General features: G+C 30.3%; 1 protein-coding gene across 8 annotated transcripts in view; it reads left to right on the forward strand.

Moving 5' to 3' along the window:
* Positions 1-17,564, forward strand: part of LOC131848402 (TOX high mobility group box family member 3-like) — a 29,372-nt gene extending 11,808 nt beyond the window's left edge. For 5 of the 8 annotated variants that reach the window (XM_059198238.1, XM_059198240.1, XM_059198239.1 and 2 more), the window contains 13 exons: positions 2,419-2,490; positions 5,540-5,668; positions 10,063-10,172; positions 10,418-10,646; positions 11,778-11,855; positions 12,167-12,300; positions 12,411-12,546; positions 12,672-12,752; positions 14,859-15,131; positions 15,710-15,937; positions 16,205-16,459; positions 16,723-16,841; positions 17,108-17,564. In XM_059198238.1, coding sequence (XP_059054221.1) covers positions 2,419-2,490; positions 5,540-5,668; positions 10,063-10,172; positions 10,418-10,646; positions 11,778-11,855; positions 12,167-12,300; positions 12,411-12,546; positions 12,672-12,752; positions 14,859-15,131; positions 15,710-15,937; positions 16,205-16,459; positions 16,723-16,841; positions 17,108-17,177 — 1,914 coding nt within the window. In that variant the 3' untranslated portion in view covers positions 17,178-17,564. Of the gene's footprint in view, positions 1-2,418; positions 2,491-5,539; positions 5,669-9,076; positions 9,478-10,062; positions 10,173-10,417; positions 10,647-11,777; positions 11,856-12,166; positions 12,301-12,410; positions 12,547-12,671; positions 12,753-14,858; positions 15,132-15,709; positions 15,938-16,204; positions 16,460-16,722; positions 16,842-17,107 lie in introns of those variants that run through there. The other 3 variants (XM_059198241.1, XM_059198243.1, XM_059198245.1) reach the window with 3 other exon arrangements.
* Positions 17,565-18,072: the final 508 nt, after the last annotated feature.

Consider the following 18,072-nt stretch of genomic DNA (forward strand, 5'->3'; position numbering starts at 1 on the left):
CCTGTATGGGCGTCGGCAGCGTATACGCGTTGACAATACCCATTCCTCGTGGTGTCAAACTTCTGCCGGCGTACCTCAGGGTGACGTCTTATCACCGCTTCTTTTTGCGTTATTTATTAACTCTATTACTATGCAACTTCATTCCTCCTACCACCTTTACGCAGATGACCTCCAGATCTATACTCAATCTCCATTAGATGATATTGACATTGCCATAGATACGATTACTGCAGATCTGGAGCTCATATCCAACTGGTGCAAAAACTTCGGTTTAACACTGAACGCCTCAAAAACATAGGCCATTATTATTGGTAGTCCACGGTATATTGGTAGAATCAATTGGTGCACCCTACCTCGAATAGTGTTAGATGGTACGTACATTGAATATAGTGATAGTATTAAATACCTAGGACAGGACATTGTCTTGGTCTGTTCAGATTGCTTAGGTTAGTCGCAAGATTTTTGCTGCCGCGGGATCACTCAGGAGGTTGGGCAACCTTTTGCCGGTCAGCACCAAAATTACGCTTGCGCATACCCTATTCCTTCATATCCTTGATTACGCTGATATCTGCTATCTGGACCTCACCGAAGACCAATTAAACAAACTTGAGCGTCTTCAAAACCTTAAAACTCCTTCACATAGTTCCTCATTCTACAATAAATCCTTCCTTCCTTCTCCTTCTCAGTCCATGCTGTTCGCCTTTGGAATTCTATACCTTACTCCATTCGTAGCGCACAATCACTACCCATTTTTAAGAGCTCGGTTAAATCCCATTACCTCTCCACTTAAATTTCCCTGTACTCCTTCTTGCAATGGGTCTTGTTTCTTTGCATATGACATTGTTGTTTTGTACTTGCATTTCTGTGTATTTATATATCTATGTATGTAAGTATATATTTTATATATAGTATATATAAAGTGTGTTATTTTCTAATATTTATTGGTATTATTATCCTATCCCTATTATTATATTACCTTTATATATATATTCTTCCATTCTATTCATGCGCCACCTACCACTTTTGTTGTATTTTCTCTACCTTAAAGGTTGTCTGGAAGAGATTGCTTCTAGCGATAAGACCGCCTTTTGTACTTCCATATCTCTTTTCTGTATAATTCTTATGTATTAATTATATTGGTGCAATAAAGAGTTTATAAATAAATAAATAAATAACGAATATAATTATATATAACGAAGAACAATATAGAATGGACATCACAAAATGTATTATGGCGCCTCTAAAATTCTAATAATGTGATACCATTAAACAAAGATATTGTTAAATTGTACTCTGACTTTGGATTTTGCGGATAAAATAGATTATGCCTCCAGTAGTTACTTACCCAAACAGTCTATGATGGAGCAGAGAGTTCAAACATTTAAAAAAAGTTATCAGTTTACTTAAAATTCCAGGTATTATTATTGATATTTTATTGTTGATACAGGTAGGGTCAATGAGTTCATAATGATATAGTAAAACAAAATTTTCAAATTCAAATTGTCTAGATTCTTAAATACGAAAACCTATTAAATATATGTGTATATGTAGTAAAATATACTACTAAAACATTTCGTCCTTTGAACTCTTGGGTGGTTGTGGACTACTAAAACCACATCCTACAAAATATACACAGTCATGTCACCAGGTTTTAACGTCACATAGTTTTATTCACAATACCTTTCATTTCTTTATTAACGAAATAAAGTACAAATTCAAACTGATGAAATGTGATAGTAAATTATCACAATTTTGTATACGAATCTATCGTATGGCAAATATTATATAATTTACGTACGTACAAACCCACCAATAATAAGAAGGACCTACAAAAGCGGACTTAAGTCTGAAATTTGTTTTATTATAATTATATTTTTTATCTTTGTAATCTACAGGGTACAGTTATTAATGTTTTCGGAGAATGTTCATTAGCATTTATCTCATTAAACGTCTAATTTAAATTAATTGGTATATAATTACTCATGAGTACACCTACTTACATACAATTACATAAGGATGTATATATACTTGATAAATTGGGGTGTTCATTTGACATTAAACTCACTGTAGTAGATTAGTACCTGCAATTAAAAATCAGTTAAAAGTGACCAGTAAATAACTCATCAACGCCAACTGCACCCGCTAAGCAGATCTCAACTAACAACTGATACCTACGATTAATTACATACGTATATAGACGAGTTTTAAAAAATGTGTTATCGTTATTATTTTTTTCTGCTTAAACCATGTGTAATTATCAGATTTTATTATGTAACACTAGATGTGCCTGCAGCTTCATACTCATCAGATTTTCAATTAATTCAGTTTCTAATAAAATATTAAAACTGGTAATTTATCTTATACTCAACTCAGAACTCAGGGTGGTATAGCAGTATTAATTATTGTTAATTGTTACAGCGACCAGAAAACCTCGAATCGCCCCTGTCAGCTTCTCGCGACACGAAGACTGTGTACGCTATGAATGATCAGGTTAGTACCAATTAAGATAGATAATACCAAAATTAATCGACTATAGATTCTAACTATACATCCGTTTCTGGCTTTCAACCGAATTCGTAGGTATATTTTTCATCCGTAGGGCGATACAATACATGATTTAACCATCGCCTGTGTACTTAAATAAATTATATTTATTAGTATCAATCATCAATTCGTATCAAATTCCAGAAAATTAATTAAATATTATCACCACGTCTGAAATACACTTTCTTAATAACATGTAAAATATTGCATACAGGATTCTATATGCATGTAAGATATTCAAAGAAATAATACAATAAAGTATAGTTAGTTCTAAACAATGGCACAATCATACGGAAACTTTTTGTTTCCATTGATGTTGTACAGATAGAGTTCTTGTGGTACGTAATTCTCCTACCTAAGTAATAATTAGACTTGCACTTTCTTGTATATAACCTATATACAAAAAATATTATTTATAAATGGGAAAGTATGTCTGTTTGCTTGTCTATTTGTTACCTTTCACAACTAAACGTCTAAACGTATCTTCACGAAATGAACTACTATGAGTATATATACATACTCGTATAGCTACAGAAAAAAATCTGGAACGCAGTAAAGTAGGAGATGAATATTTATGTAGAAAATTATTAATCGTAAAGCTATCGAAATCTATTCTATAGGTATAGCCAGTAACTAATTTTCAATATATCTTTGACGTGCTGTAAATATTTTCATAATATACCCCAAAAATATCTTTGCAGATGAATTTGAAACCACTATCAATAGTTATTTTATAACTTTTATCTACATTACATTTACTATTTAATTATTTTTTATTTATATATAAATATATAACAAAATTTATAAATTACAACGAAGTAATATAATTTACGTTAATGACTTCATTAAGAGCATTGTGCTAGCTTTTAATTTGCTAAATAAGAATTGAGATGAATTACATTCTGTCTTGTTGTTAGTGCCAATATTCAATTCTTGTAACCATATCCATATCTATAGCGCCATCTAGTGATCACTGGACAAAAACAATATCTGTTAATATAATTTCCTAAACAAGCATTAAAATAAACTTTAAATTTCTAATTTATAAGGTCTATTTTCATCAATAACGTATATCATTAAAAGCAAGAATAACTTAATAGGGCCGTCTACGTTTTGTGCTACGTCATCTAGTGAGCAGTAGACAACCTATTAAAATAAATTTCCTAAATAAAAATTGATATGAAAAGTTATAATTTTAGAATTAAGAATTTTAAAAGTTTGTTATGATCCTGTTCCTTAACCCACCCTCGGAACTGCGGCTGATATTCACTAGGCTCCATAATACAACTATCTTAGCCATTATATAAGTATTCAACCTGGAGGAAATTGGTTATATAGACCTGTTGCTAGTTCGCAGGTCATAATAGTTAATGTAAATAAAATGTCTGTGTATCTTTGTGTCTATAGTGGCATTGTATCTCCCATTTTGATGCGGTTTTTATGTTTGTATGCAGACGTGTTCGAAAAGGTTGATAACTACAAAATTTTAGAGTATTTATTTTATTCGGATTTAATTTTAATTTTATAATTATTTACAATGTCAGTTTAGGTAGTGTGTATGTTTTGTATCTATCTATAATCATTTAATGTTCTCGTAGTGTCCTAAATGAATCAAAAGTGTAAACTATTGACTGATAACACGTGAGGTTTAGTCTTCGATATAAAAAATTAAAGATTTAATTCTTATTTTAAATTAATTTTCATTAGCATAATAAAACGAGTTCAGGTTTCTATTATTCAATTTTTATAACATTGAGCTGTTCTGTTTTAAATAACAATAAAAACTTAAATGTAGGTAAGACACGTTTAGTAGTGTATAATATATCTTGAATGTGACTTTTATCCCAGATAAGGTAGCCAGAGACGTTGGCTTCTATCGACGTGAGATGACGTAACACTTGAGGTGTACACATTTTGGGTGGGTAATGTACTCAATATAGCAAGCAATTAGCCAATAGCTATTTCTATTTGTTCTCTTTATTTGGTCTTTCCATGACCAGTCGAGGTCTTTCCGTGACTTGTCATTTTTTTTTTAGTAAAATTCGATCCGATACGATGCGATGTTTATTTGTTCTGATTTTTTGATGTACCTAAGTCGAATTGTAAATCACTGTTTCAATAATTTTGGTACAAAACAAAATATCTATAACAATTTCACATGGTCTACTTAAATATATGGTTTAATTAAATAATATATAACGTTTCATGTATGAAAAGCAGCAAGCATAAAATTAAGAGCATTATAAGCAACCATAGGGTTTTTTATATCAATAGATAGATATAGCTGTTATGCAGTACCTATACATGGCATGTATATCACAGATTTATACTTCGATATTACAAATCACGATGGTTCTTGTTATTCTTTTAATATAAACACAGAACTAAATCTACTGGTTACAGAAAGAATCATTAAAATCTTTTTATTACGTCTACAAAAGTCAATGGGTGTTTTATGGGAATGGGTATAAAAATTTACAATAAGATAGCAAAGGGTACCTATACTGGAATTACCTTTAAATAAATTCAAAACATCTGTTAAATCATATTCATAGCCTCACTAGCTTTTAAATAAAACGAAATTCAGGTCAGGACGAATTCAAAAATATTTATACAAAAAATTAAACGTTCATAAGTGGCTAAAAATGTCCTATATGAATGAATGGATTTTTATTTGATTTTATATAATTGGAAAAGATCGAAGTCTACTGTATGTATATATTAAATACTAATGTCATAAATGCGATAGTGTTGCTGTCTGTTTGTTAGGTACGAACTGAATGTAATGACATAACATTTGACTTGAAGATAGATTCTATCATGAGACATAGGTAATCTTTTATTCCAAAAATGCAGACGAAATCGAAAATAAGAGCTCATCATAAACTTTTAATAAGCAACATATTGCATTTATCCATTATTAGTTCTTATATCGTAATGATTAAAGTCAGCCCATTTAAAGGAGTGATGTACATAAACTTTTTATTTGTTGCAGACATTTCATACACCATCATTTGGCGACGAAGAGTTCGACATTCCCCTCATGCATGGTCAACATGCAACACCCGCAGGAGTGCAAAACTCACACATCCAGTACAGTCAGTTACACCATACAGCTCCTCAGGTTTGTAATCCATGCTAAAAAAATGCTATCTATACCAACATTAAAAAGAGGTAAGATTTGATGTTTCTTTATATTGAATAGGCTCCGAAACTACTGGACCGACTTGAATAGACGGATATAAGTTACCTATTATATATAAAAAAATTGATAATGTCACAGACAAAAGCTAGTTAAATAGGTAAAATGATTGAAGTCAGAATATAATTACATTTCTTGCCAAGATAAAAGATGCGAAATGAATACCGCGAATTGAGTTACGAACCAAACCTATGCTATACCAAGATAATACTAATATTAGGTAGGTACATTATCATCTGTAGTAGCACCATACTTATATCAATACAGAAACTTTGCAGTCTTACGTCCAGTTTTGCATTTAATAAATAGACTGCTTTATAATCAACAACTACTCGAGAAAATAAATTAATTATGCTAAAAATTCACATAAAAGTTATTACAAGTTATTTATTATTGGAATGCCAAATAAATTTTATATATATATATTTAAATAAAAATGAATGTTTGTATGTTTTCTTTTTCTATGGGTTTCTTGATTGTATCATAATTATGATATTCTGAGATCTTCCAAGAGAGTTTCTGACCCAATACGATATAACTATATAAATATATATATTCGTATGATTTTTGTTTGCAAATGATCACTTTAGTGAGTTATGTTTTGCACTACTATAAAAACAGATATAAAAGTATTTTTTGACATTATAGTAATTACTCTTTAACATTTTATGGCATTGTAACATATTCCAGGGACAGCTAGAGTTGTATAAATATTATATCATTAATAGATAATTTGCATAAGGATATTTGCAAAATAATATAAAATTACCACAATAAAATAGATAATAATATGATATTAGATATCGTACTCAATAAGTGAGGACAAGAATACTGTCGACTAGAATTACTCAATAGCACAATGGTATTCGATGCTGTCCTACATTTTAGATTGATTTTTATTGAAATTAAATTGCCTGTCAATGTTCCGTTTTATTGTCAGAGTGAAGTAAAATCTCTTTATTAGATTTACTCAGGCAGTAAGTAGTATGATTTTCTTACTTTGATACATTTAAAAATTCTGTGTACGGTACAGACACCCTACGAAAGGTAGGTACCCTACGAAACAAGTAATTTTATAGTTGACTAGCTTTTCCCCCGAAATCGTCCGCGTGATATTTAACTTTATTTTTCTAAAATAAATGAATTTTTCTATAATAAAAGTAGCCTAAGTTACTCCTTATTAGGTGAGTTACCTGCCAAAAAATAGTCCCATCAAAATCAGTCTAGCCATTTCAGATTAGCCGGAATAAACAGACAGACTTTTTTACATGCAGTAAAAAACGGTTATTTCAATATTATAAACAAAACAGACACTCCAATTTTATTTATATGTATAGATAAGTTTGTGAATAAATAGCATTTAAGTACTTATATAATTTGTTGCATAAATATATTATTTATGTAGGAACCTAATAGCCGTATATGTAGGTATATCATAAACAACGTTAGATAGGTAATTAAAATATAATTGCATTAGAAAAAATACCCAATCCAATTTTTATTATTTAACTAACCTACATAATTTTCAAACCATCAAAATTACGCACAGAGACATCAACGCAATATCAGATAAACATTAACTATATATACGATATCGAGTTGATATGGTAAAGCGATAATACCTACAGAATTTGGGTGACTGTTCTCAGTATATTCTTGGTTACAAGAGATATCGCCAATACATACATATTAACTGCCTGTACACATAAGCTCTTTCACGCGCGATCAGGAGCAAGCGCGCAATAACGCGGGAAATCCTGTACTGTGAGTGATTGCTATTTTTCGTGTCCAATCCCACGTGATCGCCCGTATTTTACATGTCATAACACTGATTTAAAAAAAATATTCTACAGATGCCAGCTACTTTATAGTGTAATTATTTATTACGAAATAGCTGCCGTTACAAGTACGCTCTTTCACGAACGAATCAGATTTCACGCAAGAAATAGTAATCTTGTATATACAGATAAATATAGAGAACGAGAAAGATCGCGCGAGCTTTCCTACGTCCTTCTATCTTGTCTGCTTTTGCGCCTCTTTGTGTCATGTCATAAAACATATGCGATTTCACACGTGAAAGAATGAACACCAAAAATAGTCAAATGCAACTCGTGATTACGCGCGCTGGCATTCCCGCACTAGATCGCGCGATCAGAATGTGTCTTGTAAACGCAGTAATTGACAACTTACTTTCGATATCTACTACTCCAAACTGACCGTTGCGGTTGGTCCCCCGTCCAATTCAAACGGGTATCGAAATTACGACGGCCGACGAAGATCGAATCGAAGGTTCGAACCCCTAGCAGTGCCTTCAGAGTAATTTCGTATCCGTCAGTCGGGAATTGGTCTTCAGCCACTCCATAAATCATTTGCACTCGCCCTGTAAGCTGTAAAGGCGAACTGCGGCCAACAGCATTACGAGTAGTCCGAAAAAAAAACTCAATAGGTACTGGTGAAATAAAAAGAATTTATTGCCTTTACCTATATATTTCGATGATGCCATTTGTAGTTGACTGTATAACAAAATAGTCAATTCAGTTATTCTATGAAAATATTAGGTGTCGCTTATATAGTACAACGAGCGACGCGGCGCGCTGCGGCGGACGCAATTGGTACTCTACGGATAGGTATGCTTTTCCTCCTGTTATTTACACATAAAATTTGTGACTGGCAACACAAACATATATCCGTCAAAACAAAGTCACAGAATAGGTTATATTACTTAGATTACATACGTGCCTTACAATAGTTATAACCGACTTACTCTTACGGGTTTTGAAACCTAACTTTAAAAGGAAGAAAAAGACATTAATTAATAACTAATATATCATTAATTATATTCAGTGTTAATATTATCCTCCCTAAGGTATCAATAATTTTTCATTGTAATATTTTTTGTTTTCCTACTGTTCGGAACATTATGTACTATATTTTCTACATTTGTTGTTTATAAATGTTTCTTTATGTTATGTCTTCCCTTGGTGTATATTGCTGTCTATATCTAGCTAGCAGCAAACCCATTAATATAGTAATTGTGGATAAGCCCCTGCGTTGCTATATACTATTTAGCGACAGATTGACAGATTGTGTTGTGTATAGAAATAATACACTTGTTGAATATTTGGGATAAGAATTTATAGAACCATTAATTGGATATTATTGTTGGTTTATAACCCAACTTTCTAATAAGAGTAATTATCTTTATCTAATATATAAAAATCTCATCTCAAAGCGTTTGCTATTGTTATCGAGATGATTCTCATTGCTTTGACCAATTTTTATGAATTTTTTTGTCTATTTTGGTAAGGCTGAGAATAGGTTTTTTATTGTTTTGATAATTGATGAACCCACCCGCTCTAAATTCTGGTAAATTTACTAGGAATTTATGATGATGGTTATAAATTCTTCTATGTTTTCCAGGGGGAACTACATAGAGATCAAGCTATTTTTTATAGAATCCCTAGGTAATAGGGGTAGCCCCATCCAGAAATAATTTACATGACAAAACATTATTTGGGTCAGTTCATTTCCTAATGGTAAACACTTCTCTTTAGGTATGTTAAAAACCAAAGTTCTTTTTTTCTGAACCTTTTCAACAATTAAACTCTCTGTTTCAGTAGTTCAGGCCAGATTCTTTACATAATAGTTGTAAAGAACTAAGTATTTAGCTTATCAATTTAATAACATACTTTGTATGGGAATAACTGCAGGAAGCTGTTAAAATTCAATTAGTGAGTATTCTAATAACTATAGTCTGAATGAAGAAGAAGGTTCTCAATGTAATAGCATATTATTTCTCTGTTTAGTGTTAGAGAATATATGCAATATAATTTAATAATTAAATGTTCACATTTTTTGCACTTGTAAACCTTTACTCTTTGAATCTGTTACTAATCTTATAATTATTGTTAGTTTATATTAGTTGTAATTTAATGTTTGTATACTTCTTTACATAGGCCTTAGCTGGCAAAAACAATATATATTTTTATGTATTGTATAAATTTTGACATGAATGTCTAAATTTGAGCAGGAAAACATTTGTTTCATAACCAGCTGTATTTTTTTTGATACTGGTAATATCTATGATTATTTCGTTTGGGTTTGGAGTACACCTGATACATTAATTCAATGTTTTTTTATAAATAGGAGCCATTAGACTAATTTAAATAATAATAATGTCTTCTATAATTAAAAAGCTATAGTGCAAAGCAAAATATAGAGGCATCTAAAATGAGCTATAGAAAACCACTAGGAAATTATCTAAATGACTCTTAAATACTATGAAGAAATGCACAAAGTACTACACTGTTCTTCAGGTAGGCATGATGAATCCAGCTCAAGATGGTTTAGCGCCACCTGGTGGTGCTCCCTCCTACCAACAACCTCTTTACTTGCAAGAACCTCATACGCCAGTTACATCTCACAGGTATTAATTACTTTTCCTTAACTATTTAAGTATAACAGTACTCGCTTTGAAATTTTATCTGGTTATGTTATTACATCTTAGCCATATCTCAACCAATGTAGATAATTGGCTTACCCTTAAAATAAAGACAAACCTTATACAAGAAATATATGAGCATAAGAGGGCCTATGACCATAACATAAATGTTTTTGTAGATAGTCTTTCTCTCGTAAAATCTCTTAATTACATATATACTAATGAATTAGACGTTGTAGTGGTGCTGGTGCCCCAGCCGGTAACTACATCATACAGCAACAACCGGGTGGACAACAGCGATTACTAATGATGCAACCAACACAAGTTATGAGTGGCCCACCAACACCAAGTACTCCCACTCAGCCGTCAGGACCTGTGTATGGATCACCACAAAGAGCTTCGCCACCAGGCACCACTAGTGATGACTCTGATGATAGTGTGCCTTCTCATCATTCTCAGGTATGTACAATAATGAATTTGTTTATTACACTCACTGTTTTCCACACTTTCCAATTCATAGACAAAATGTAGGCTGTATTCTTTCTGAAGAAATGTTTTTTCAAATTACTATGATAGTTCTAGAAATTACACCTAGATATATGTAATTTTTTTAAAATAGAAACCTGTTCCATCCTTAATTAATAGATTAGTATACATTTATTTTATTCTGCTGTCTACTATTTATTAGTATAAATGAGACCATAAGTATTCAGCATGGAGATCTGATCACCACTACTAGAAACAATGTAGGGACTCCACAAATGTTTCAACACAATGTAGGGAACACAGCTTCATCAGCCAATTAAAATATCGAAAATCTATTATTTCCTGCATCCAAACTTCATAGTTTGGATGAAAACAATAAAGGAAGAAACAGTCATCTGTTTCTTCCTTTATTGTTTTCATATTCATCTCTGTTCTAAAGCTTAATTCAATTTGCTTCAAAGTTATATTTAATATATATATATTAATATATATATATAATATTAAGATAAAAGCAAGAAAGAACTTTGTCTTTTCTTTTAATATTTACAACAATTTTTATGTAATATTTTATAGCTATATTAATAGGTAGATATATAATTTGTTTAATGTCATTGTAAGTTATATATTCTATTTATCAATTATATATTGCATATACATGTTATCAACTATAGGAGCTGGATGCATAGTAAGTGAGCAATCAAGCAATCACTCTTCATAATTACACATTATTAAAATATTCCTAATAAATTTCATTACATAGGTAAGTATTTTGTCTTCAAGCTAACTTTCATATTAATCAGTTTGTATATTTTAATGTCCACATTAAATAAATTATCATGTTTGATAACTTGTTGTTCACCAATATAATAGTTACAATATAATTTCACATTTATTTATAATCAGTGCTTACTTAACATTAGTGTAATGATTACTCTTTCAAACATGAAAGTAAAAAAATAGTAGTTTATATTAAACACCTTCCTATACTATTTTGGAAGAATATAGTTCATTGGTTTCATATCTTTCTTTCAAAAATAGTATACTTAATTTATTCATTCAGTAGAATATAATAAAAAAATTAATGAATTGGTTGTTTGTTGCTAGTTGCCTGGTGATGCGGAAAGCCTTCTGCCTATCCATTATTGCTCAGCGAGCCGGCAGCAACAAACTACGCTTCATCAGGTATAGGCAAAATTTTATCACTATATACATAATATTTTTTATAGATATCTAACACCAATGAGCTATATTTCTAATTACAATAAATAGTAAATCTGTATCTGTTTAACTCAATAACTTTACAGTTGTTGAAAATAAAATAGGGAAATCTCCTTACCTTGCTTGGTATGTATTCAATATAAACATTTAAACTAAAAAACTAGCTAATTGTACTAAATTACAAACATAAAATAGGATAGTACTTCCATGCGATTGTAAACCATACCAATTATTTATTTTATAATTATAACTTTCTTGTTATTTCAATTGCACAGATAGGTGTTAACAACATGGGTGTAAAAAGGTCTTCTCCGGAACCTATAGATAATGGAGTAAATCGTGGTCAAATGCAGAAAAAGCCCAAAGTACAGAAGAAAAAGAAAAAAAGAGATCCCAATGAGCCACAAAAGTATGTCAAAAGTGTAATTCAGTCAAAAATATTATTATTCCTTTTAAAATAATAATATCTTGTAATTATTTTTAATTGGCTTACTCATATGTATTATTAATACTTTACAGACCTGTATCAGCTTATGCTTTATTCTTCCGAGATACACAGGCCGCCATAAAAGGACAAAATCCTAATGCTAGTTTTGGAGAAGTATCGAAAATTGTAGCTTCTATGTGGGATGGATTAGATTCTGAACATAAAAGTGTAAGTGTAAAATTTTTTTTCTTTCAGGTTAATGTCATTGATTGATTGATTGATCATTAATCACATTGACCAGTTTTAATAAAACTTCTATAACCTAAATTATAATTACATATTTTCTCTCATAGGTTTATAAGCAGAAAACAGAAGTGGCAAAAAAAGAATACCTCAAAGCCCTTGCTGCTTATAGAGCTAGTTTAGTATCAAAGGTAAGTAATTTTTTTTACTTTTATAGACTTTTGTTTATTAAAATTCTCAAAATTATAAGGTTACCTTATAATTATAAAATCTAACATTTAAGTATACGAAAAACAATTTGGAAATTTTAAGAATGCACAATGTAGCTGTTAGGTATAATAACAATAAAAATACATATTTTTAAATTAGCAAACAAACTATTTACTTTGCAATAGCTAGATATATAAAAGCCAATACCTTCAAAAAATCTGATTATAGCCGGAAGGGCTGATCGCAGATAGAAAGAAAAAAAAAAAAAAACTTTGCAATAGCGGTCCCAAGGTCGAACTATACAAACTAGTCAGTTTTTTATTCTCGGAGACTAAATTGACAGGTGTAAATGTCAAATTTGTCCCTAACCACCTGTAACTGGGATACGGATTTATTAATTCGTAAGTGTTTATTTTTGTATATTACTTTTAAATCGCTGTACAAAGTTTCTCGTCATATTTTCAAGATTAAGGACTGCAACACTGCTGATTCCATTATGTTGCACTTGCAATGCCACTGTAATTGTATTATGCAACACAAAAATACATTTTTGTAGTTTCTGTATATGTATATACTAATAAGCAAACTTAGTCTTTGTTTTAGAGAAATATATATGTAAATTTAAAAATGTATTTTTTGATAGGACAACCCTATACCTATACTTTATTAATTTTTTGTTAATGCGTTTTAAATAAACACTGACCCATTTCTTTCTGAAAAACCTATAAAAATGAGTAATTAATATTAATTTCTGGTAGTGCACAAACCTATTAAAAATTTCAAAATGCTGGCAATATAGGTAATTTTAAAATCTCCGGATTTAAAAACAAACTATAGTGTTTTTGTTTCATTTGATAAAATATTATAGACTGTTTTTTAATCCCGGAGACAAATTACCCTACAATCTTACGTACAGCACTACCCTGCTACAGATAGTAACATTATTTGAAAATTTGACATTTCACCTGTGAAATTATTCTCCGCGATTAAAAAACAGACTATACCACTACAAATACAAATGTAAAGTAAAAATAGGGGTGTTTCAATCTGTAATTTTAGCTACTTCGTTACTTTACATTTTATCTAGCAATTTTTAGCAAATATTTTAGCTACTTGGCAAACGTCATAGTGGGCAACACTGTTGTCCTCTGTCAAATTTCTGTTTCATGTTTCATTTCATTTGCCTCGTTTTGTCAATTTTTATTTTTTATATATTTTAAGCTTATTAATTTCAAAACATCTACAGGTTTATTTATTACATGAATTACGAAACTATCAGTATTATATTTAGTTTACACTTAATAGTTCCAGTAGAACTGCTGTCTTATTTTTGTTTATAGCGAACTTTAAGCTTTCGTGAATTTAAGCTTTGTAAGTTGTTTTGTCTCTCAGTTATTAAATTATGCTTAGTATTGTCATTTTTTATAGTTTATTTATTGATTATGTGAGATTTTATACCGCGTATTTGTACTTATTGAAATATTCGATAATATTTATATAATTATACATATTTGTACCGTCTAACTCTTCGTTATACGTACATGCAAGCTATACATATTAAATTTATATAAATTTGTAAGCTTTTTTCCAGTCTTATAAAACTTCACATCTCTATTTTTAATAATAAGATGCTAAGAAATTATCTATCGTCAATGTTTTTGTTGTTGATATTTTAAAAAAACACGTTTCTATTATTCCTGTGTACTGTTACATTACCATTTGATTGTTTTAGACTTGTTAATCTCAGATTTCTAGACTTTGAGTATAGCATGGCAGTAATGCCCTTTGAAAAGACTGATTCTTTAATAACAATCATTGACATTGAAATTTACTTAAGAACCAATTTATAAGTAAACATAGAAATTTCAAAAATACTTTAATTACTATTGAAACTTGACAGATCATGTAAACATTTCAAGAGTCGTACCATTAATCTCACAGTTTATGCTAAAGATTTAATCCATCCATGTGTTCTTTTATAGTATATTTATTCATTTTATAATAATTTCTCTTTACCTCAGTTACATAATATTTAAACTTTATTTAATGTTGTTGCATTAAATAATCTATTACTATTGTTTTTTTAGGGAGGTGAACAAGAAAGCCAAGCCATTTATAATCACACAAATAATACAAACCCGACATATGGTAATTATTACCAAGGGCAAACTTATGGTAATGGTCATTCACCCCAAAATTACGTGCCAAATCAAGCTCCACAGGGATACTCACCACAAAGCTATTCCGGTGCACAACAGCAGGCCACTTACCAGGGACAGTCAGCTCAATACTCTTCTAACCCTCAACAATCACCCCAGAGTTACCAAGGAAATATGGCACACACACCTCAGACATACCAAGTAATTATATTCTGTAGTTAAAATCTAAAAATGTTTATCTTTAGTCAAGATATCTATTTATAAGATAAGTATGAAGCCAATTGTATTAAAACTCATTTAATTTGTAATGTTTTTAGTAAACTGTAATGAAATTATATTTTATTGGCATTTTTCCTGTGGTCTACAAAAATATTTTTAGTTTTTCTTAATTTATATACATATTTTATTATATATACCTACAGAATATGTAATATTTTAGTCTTGTGCTCATGTTAATAATTTGTAAAATATATCAGAAAATGATGATATAATAATTGCTGGAGAATGAAATTTCTTGATTTACAAAGTATACCTAATTATTCATCTAATAAAGAAATTCTTTGACATTCAGCCTTGCATTACTTGTAATATGCCTGACATAAACTAAAATTACTATGGGTGTTAAAACTATTAATAATTCTTTTTTAAATTCTCTTTATATCTCTTTGTATCTTATTGATATATATAATATAACTTTGTGTACCCCATTGCTTTCATAGACTCATACTAACAGCTAATTTGGATTGTAGATCTATAATAATTGGATTACTGTTTTTCAGGGAGTTCCTGCACAGTCTCCTCAAGGATACCAAGTGAACCCTGCTACATCTCCTCAGAATTGCCAACCTAATATAGGACAGTCACCACGAAGCTATCAGCCTGCACAGTCTCCATCTAGTTATTCTGCAAATTCAGCTCTGTCACCTCCAGGCTACAGACAGGTGCCCTCACAATCTCCTCCAATGGGTTCAGTCCATCCTGTTATGCAGTACCATCATTCTCAGCAAGTAATTAAGTGGTTTAATTTATAATTATTTATGACAAAATTGACAATTTGAACATACCTGGAGTAATGTCCTTTAATTAATTTGATTTCTATTTATTATTTTATAACAATAGTGTAAAGCACAGCCACTGATAGTTTTTCTGAAAGGTTTACATGTGTAGTATATACATATAGTTCTATGAGTTCTATTACATACATTGTAGGCGTGTATCATAGGGGAAATTTCAATATTAGAAATTCAATTAATTATTTTTAAACTTGCCAGCAGATGCAACAAGCTCATCAACAAATGCAGCAGGTCCATCAAGTACAACAATATCAGCAGCAGCAACAGCAGCAGCAACAACAGCAGCAGCAGCAACAACAACAGCAACAGCAGCAGCAGCAACAACAGCAGCAGCAGCAGCAGCAACAACAGCAGCAGCAGCAGCAGCAGCAACAACAAAATCATTCAATGCTGAAAAATGACCAACTGTCTTCAAATAATAATGGCAATTCAGGCATGCCACAACAGTCTCCAGATGTGAGTAATTAGTACATAACGTAAATATTGATATTTTATAAGTTAAAATTAGGATCCAGGATAATATATAAATACATTTATTAAAATTTGTTTATTTTAATTTTAATCTCTTCACATTACAATCAGTTCAAATAAACTTGTATGAACCTACTATGAAAAACGTTATAATAATTTTAAATATGATTGTGTTGTTTTCAAATTAATATATAAGCGTATCTAAGCACAAACAACAGTTGATTAATGTAAAAATAAATTCATTGCAGTTGAATGACAATAGAAGCACACCCTCTTGTATCCGTCAAGGCTGCACTAATCCAGCCATTGCTAATAGCGAATGGGAAGATGAATACTGCTCCAATGAATGTGTTGTCAGTCACTGCAGGTCAGTCAGCCAAATTTGATGTATTGTTTCTATAATTAATATCACAGAGTTAAGTGTTCTTGAAAATTCTCGATATTTTCAGTATTGCAACACACTCTCTGACATGACATAATGGACATTCTATATTTCCTGAAATAGTTAATTAAAGACAGAAACTATGAATAGGAGAACTGGCAATGATAATTCTTTTTTTTTTACTATATAACTTAAACTGTTGATATGTTATAGTGTATAGTCAATAAAAACCATATTTTTTTTATTTTCAGGGATGTCTTCAGCTCATGGGTAGCATCAAATAGTAACAACCAAATACAAAACTTTTCTGCTGTCAAGTAAAATACTATATGTACATATCATATTGTAATAAATTCCTTGTAAGTTATGTATGCTAACAATATATAAATTTTAGCATAAATATTCTTTGTTTTATGAATACATAAAGAATGTATTTCTCTTATGACTATGTATTTCCTTTGTTACTTTTTCTGTAATTGTAATCTGGAATAATTATAGATCCATTAAATATATAAAAATCTTTATTGATAAACTATTAATGGATGTTTTGTTAGAGATGCAAGATTTATGACACACAAATGTTTTAGCAAGAACCTGGCTGTAAAAACAAGAGTCAATATAATATAGCAACACCATATAGACAATTGAAGTAATTCAAGAACATTATAGAACATTGTTAACAAAGTTTGGCAACTAAAAAAATACAAATACTCAAAGTTATAAAAATACAAGTCTTAACTCCATCTTAAATCTTTTCTCGGATAAAACTGCAATATACTGCAAAGTTTTAATATTTTTATTTTACATTAGATATTATTATAAAATTTATAAACAAATTTTATTGCATTGTTTTAAAAATAGATACTTGTATATCTTATTTCACAATATATTCAAGTGTGGAATGAATTCTTTAAATATTTTGAACATGTAGAATACAAAATAGAATTGTAAACACTCTGCCTTATGATTATAATGCAGACAAGCATATAGTATGGCTTTGCAATTATACTTTATTCAGAGATATTTTACTTCATAAAATATACAGTGTTTACTTAGTGTATTAAATTGCCTTCAGGCAATAATAGGTCGGCGGTTAATATTTTCATAACTATACCACAGGCATTTAATCAACTTCATATATATATCTGTTTTTGGGATAAGTGTTTCGACTGCAATGCTGCAGCATTAAAATTATGGAGTGTAAATGAACATAGCA

Source organism: Achroia grisella, unplaced genomic scaffold (genome assembly GCF_030625045.1).
Source record: "Achroia grisella isolate CSIRO2021 unplaced genomic scaffold, CSIRO_AGI_Agris_v1 utg558, whole genome shotgun sequence".
In the NCBI taxonomy this organism is placed as follows: domain Eukaryota; kingdom Metazoa; phylum Arthropoda; class Insecta; order Lepidoptera; family Pyralidae; genus Achroia; species Achroia grisella.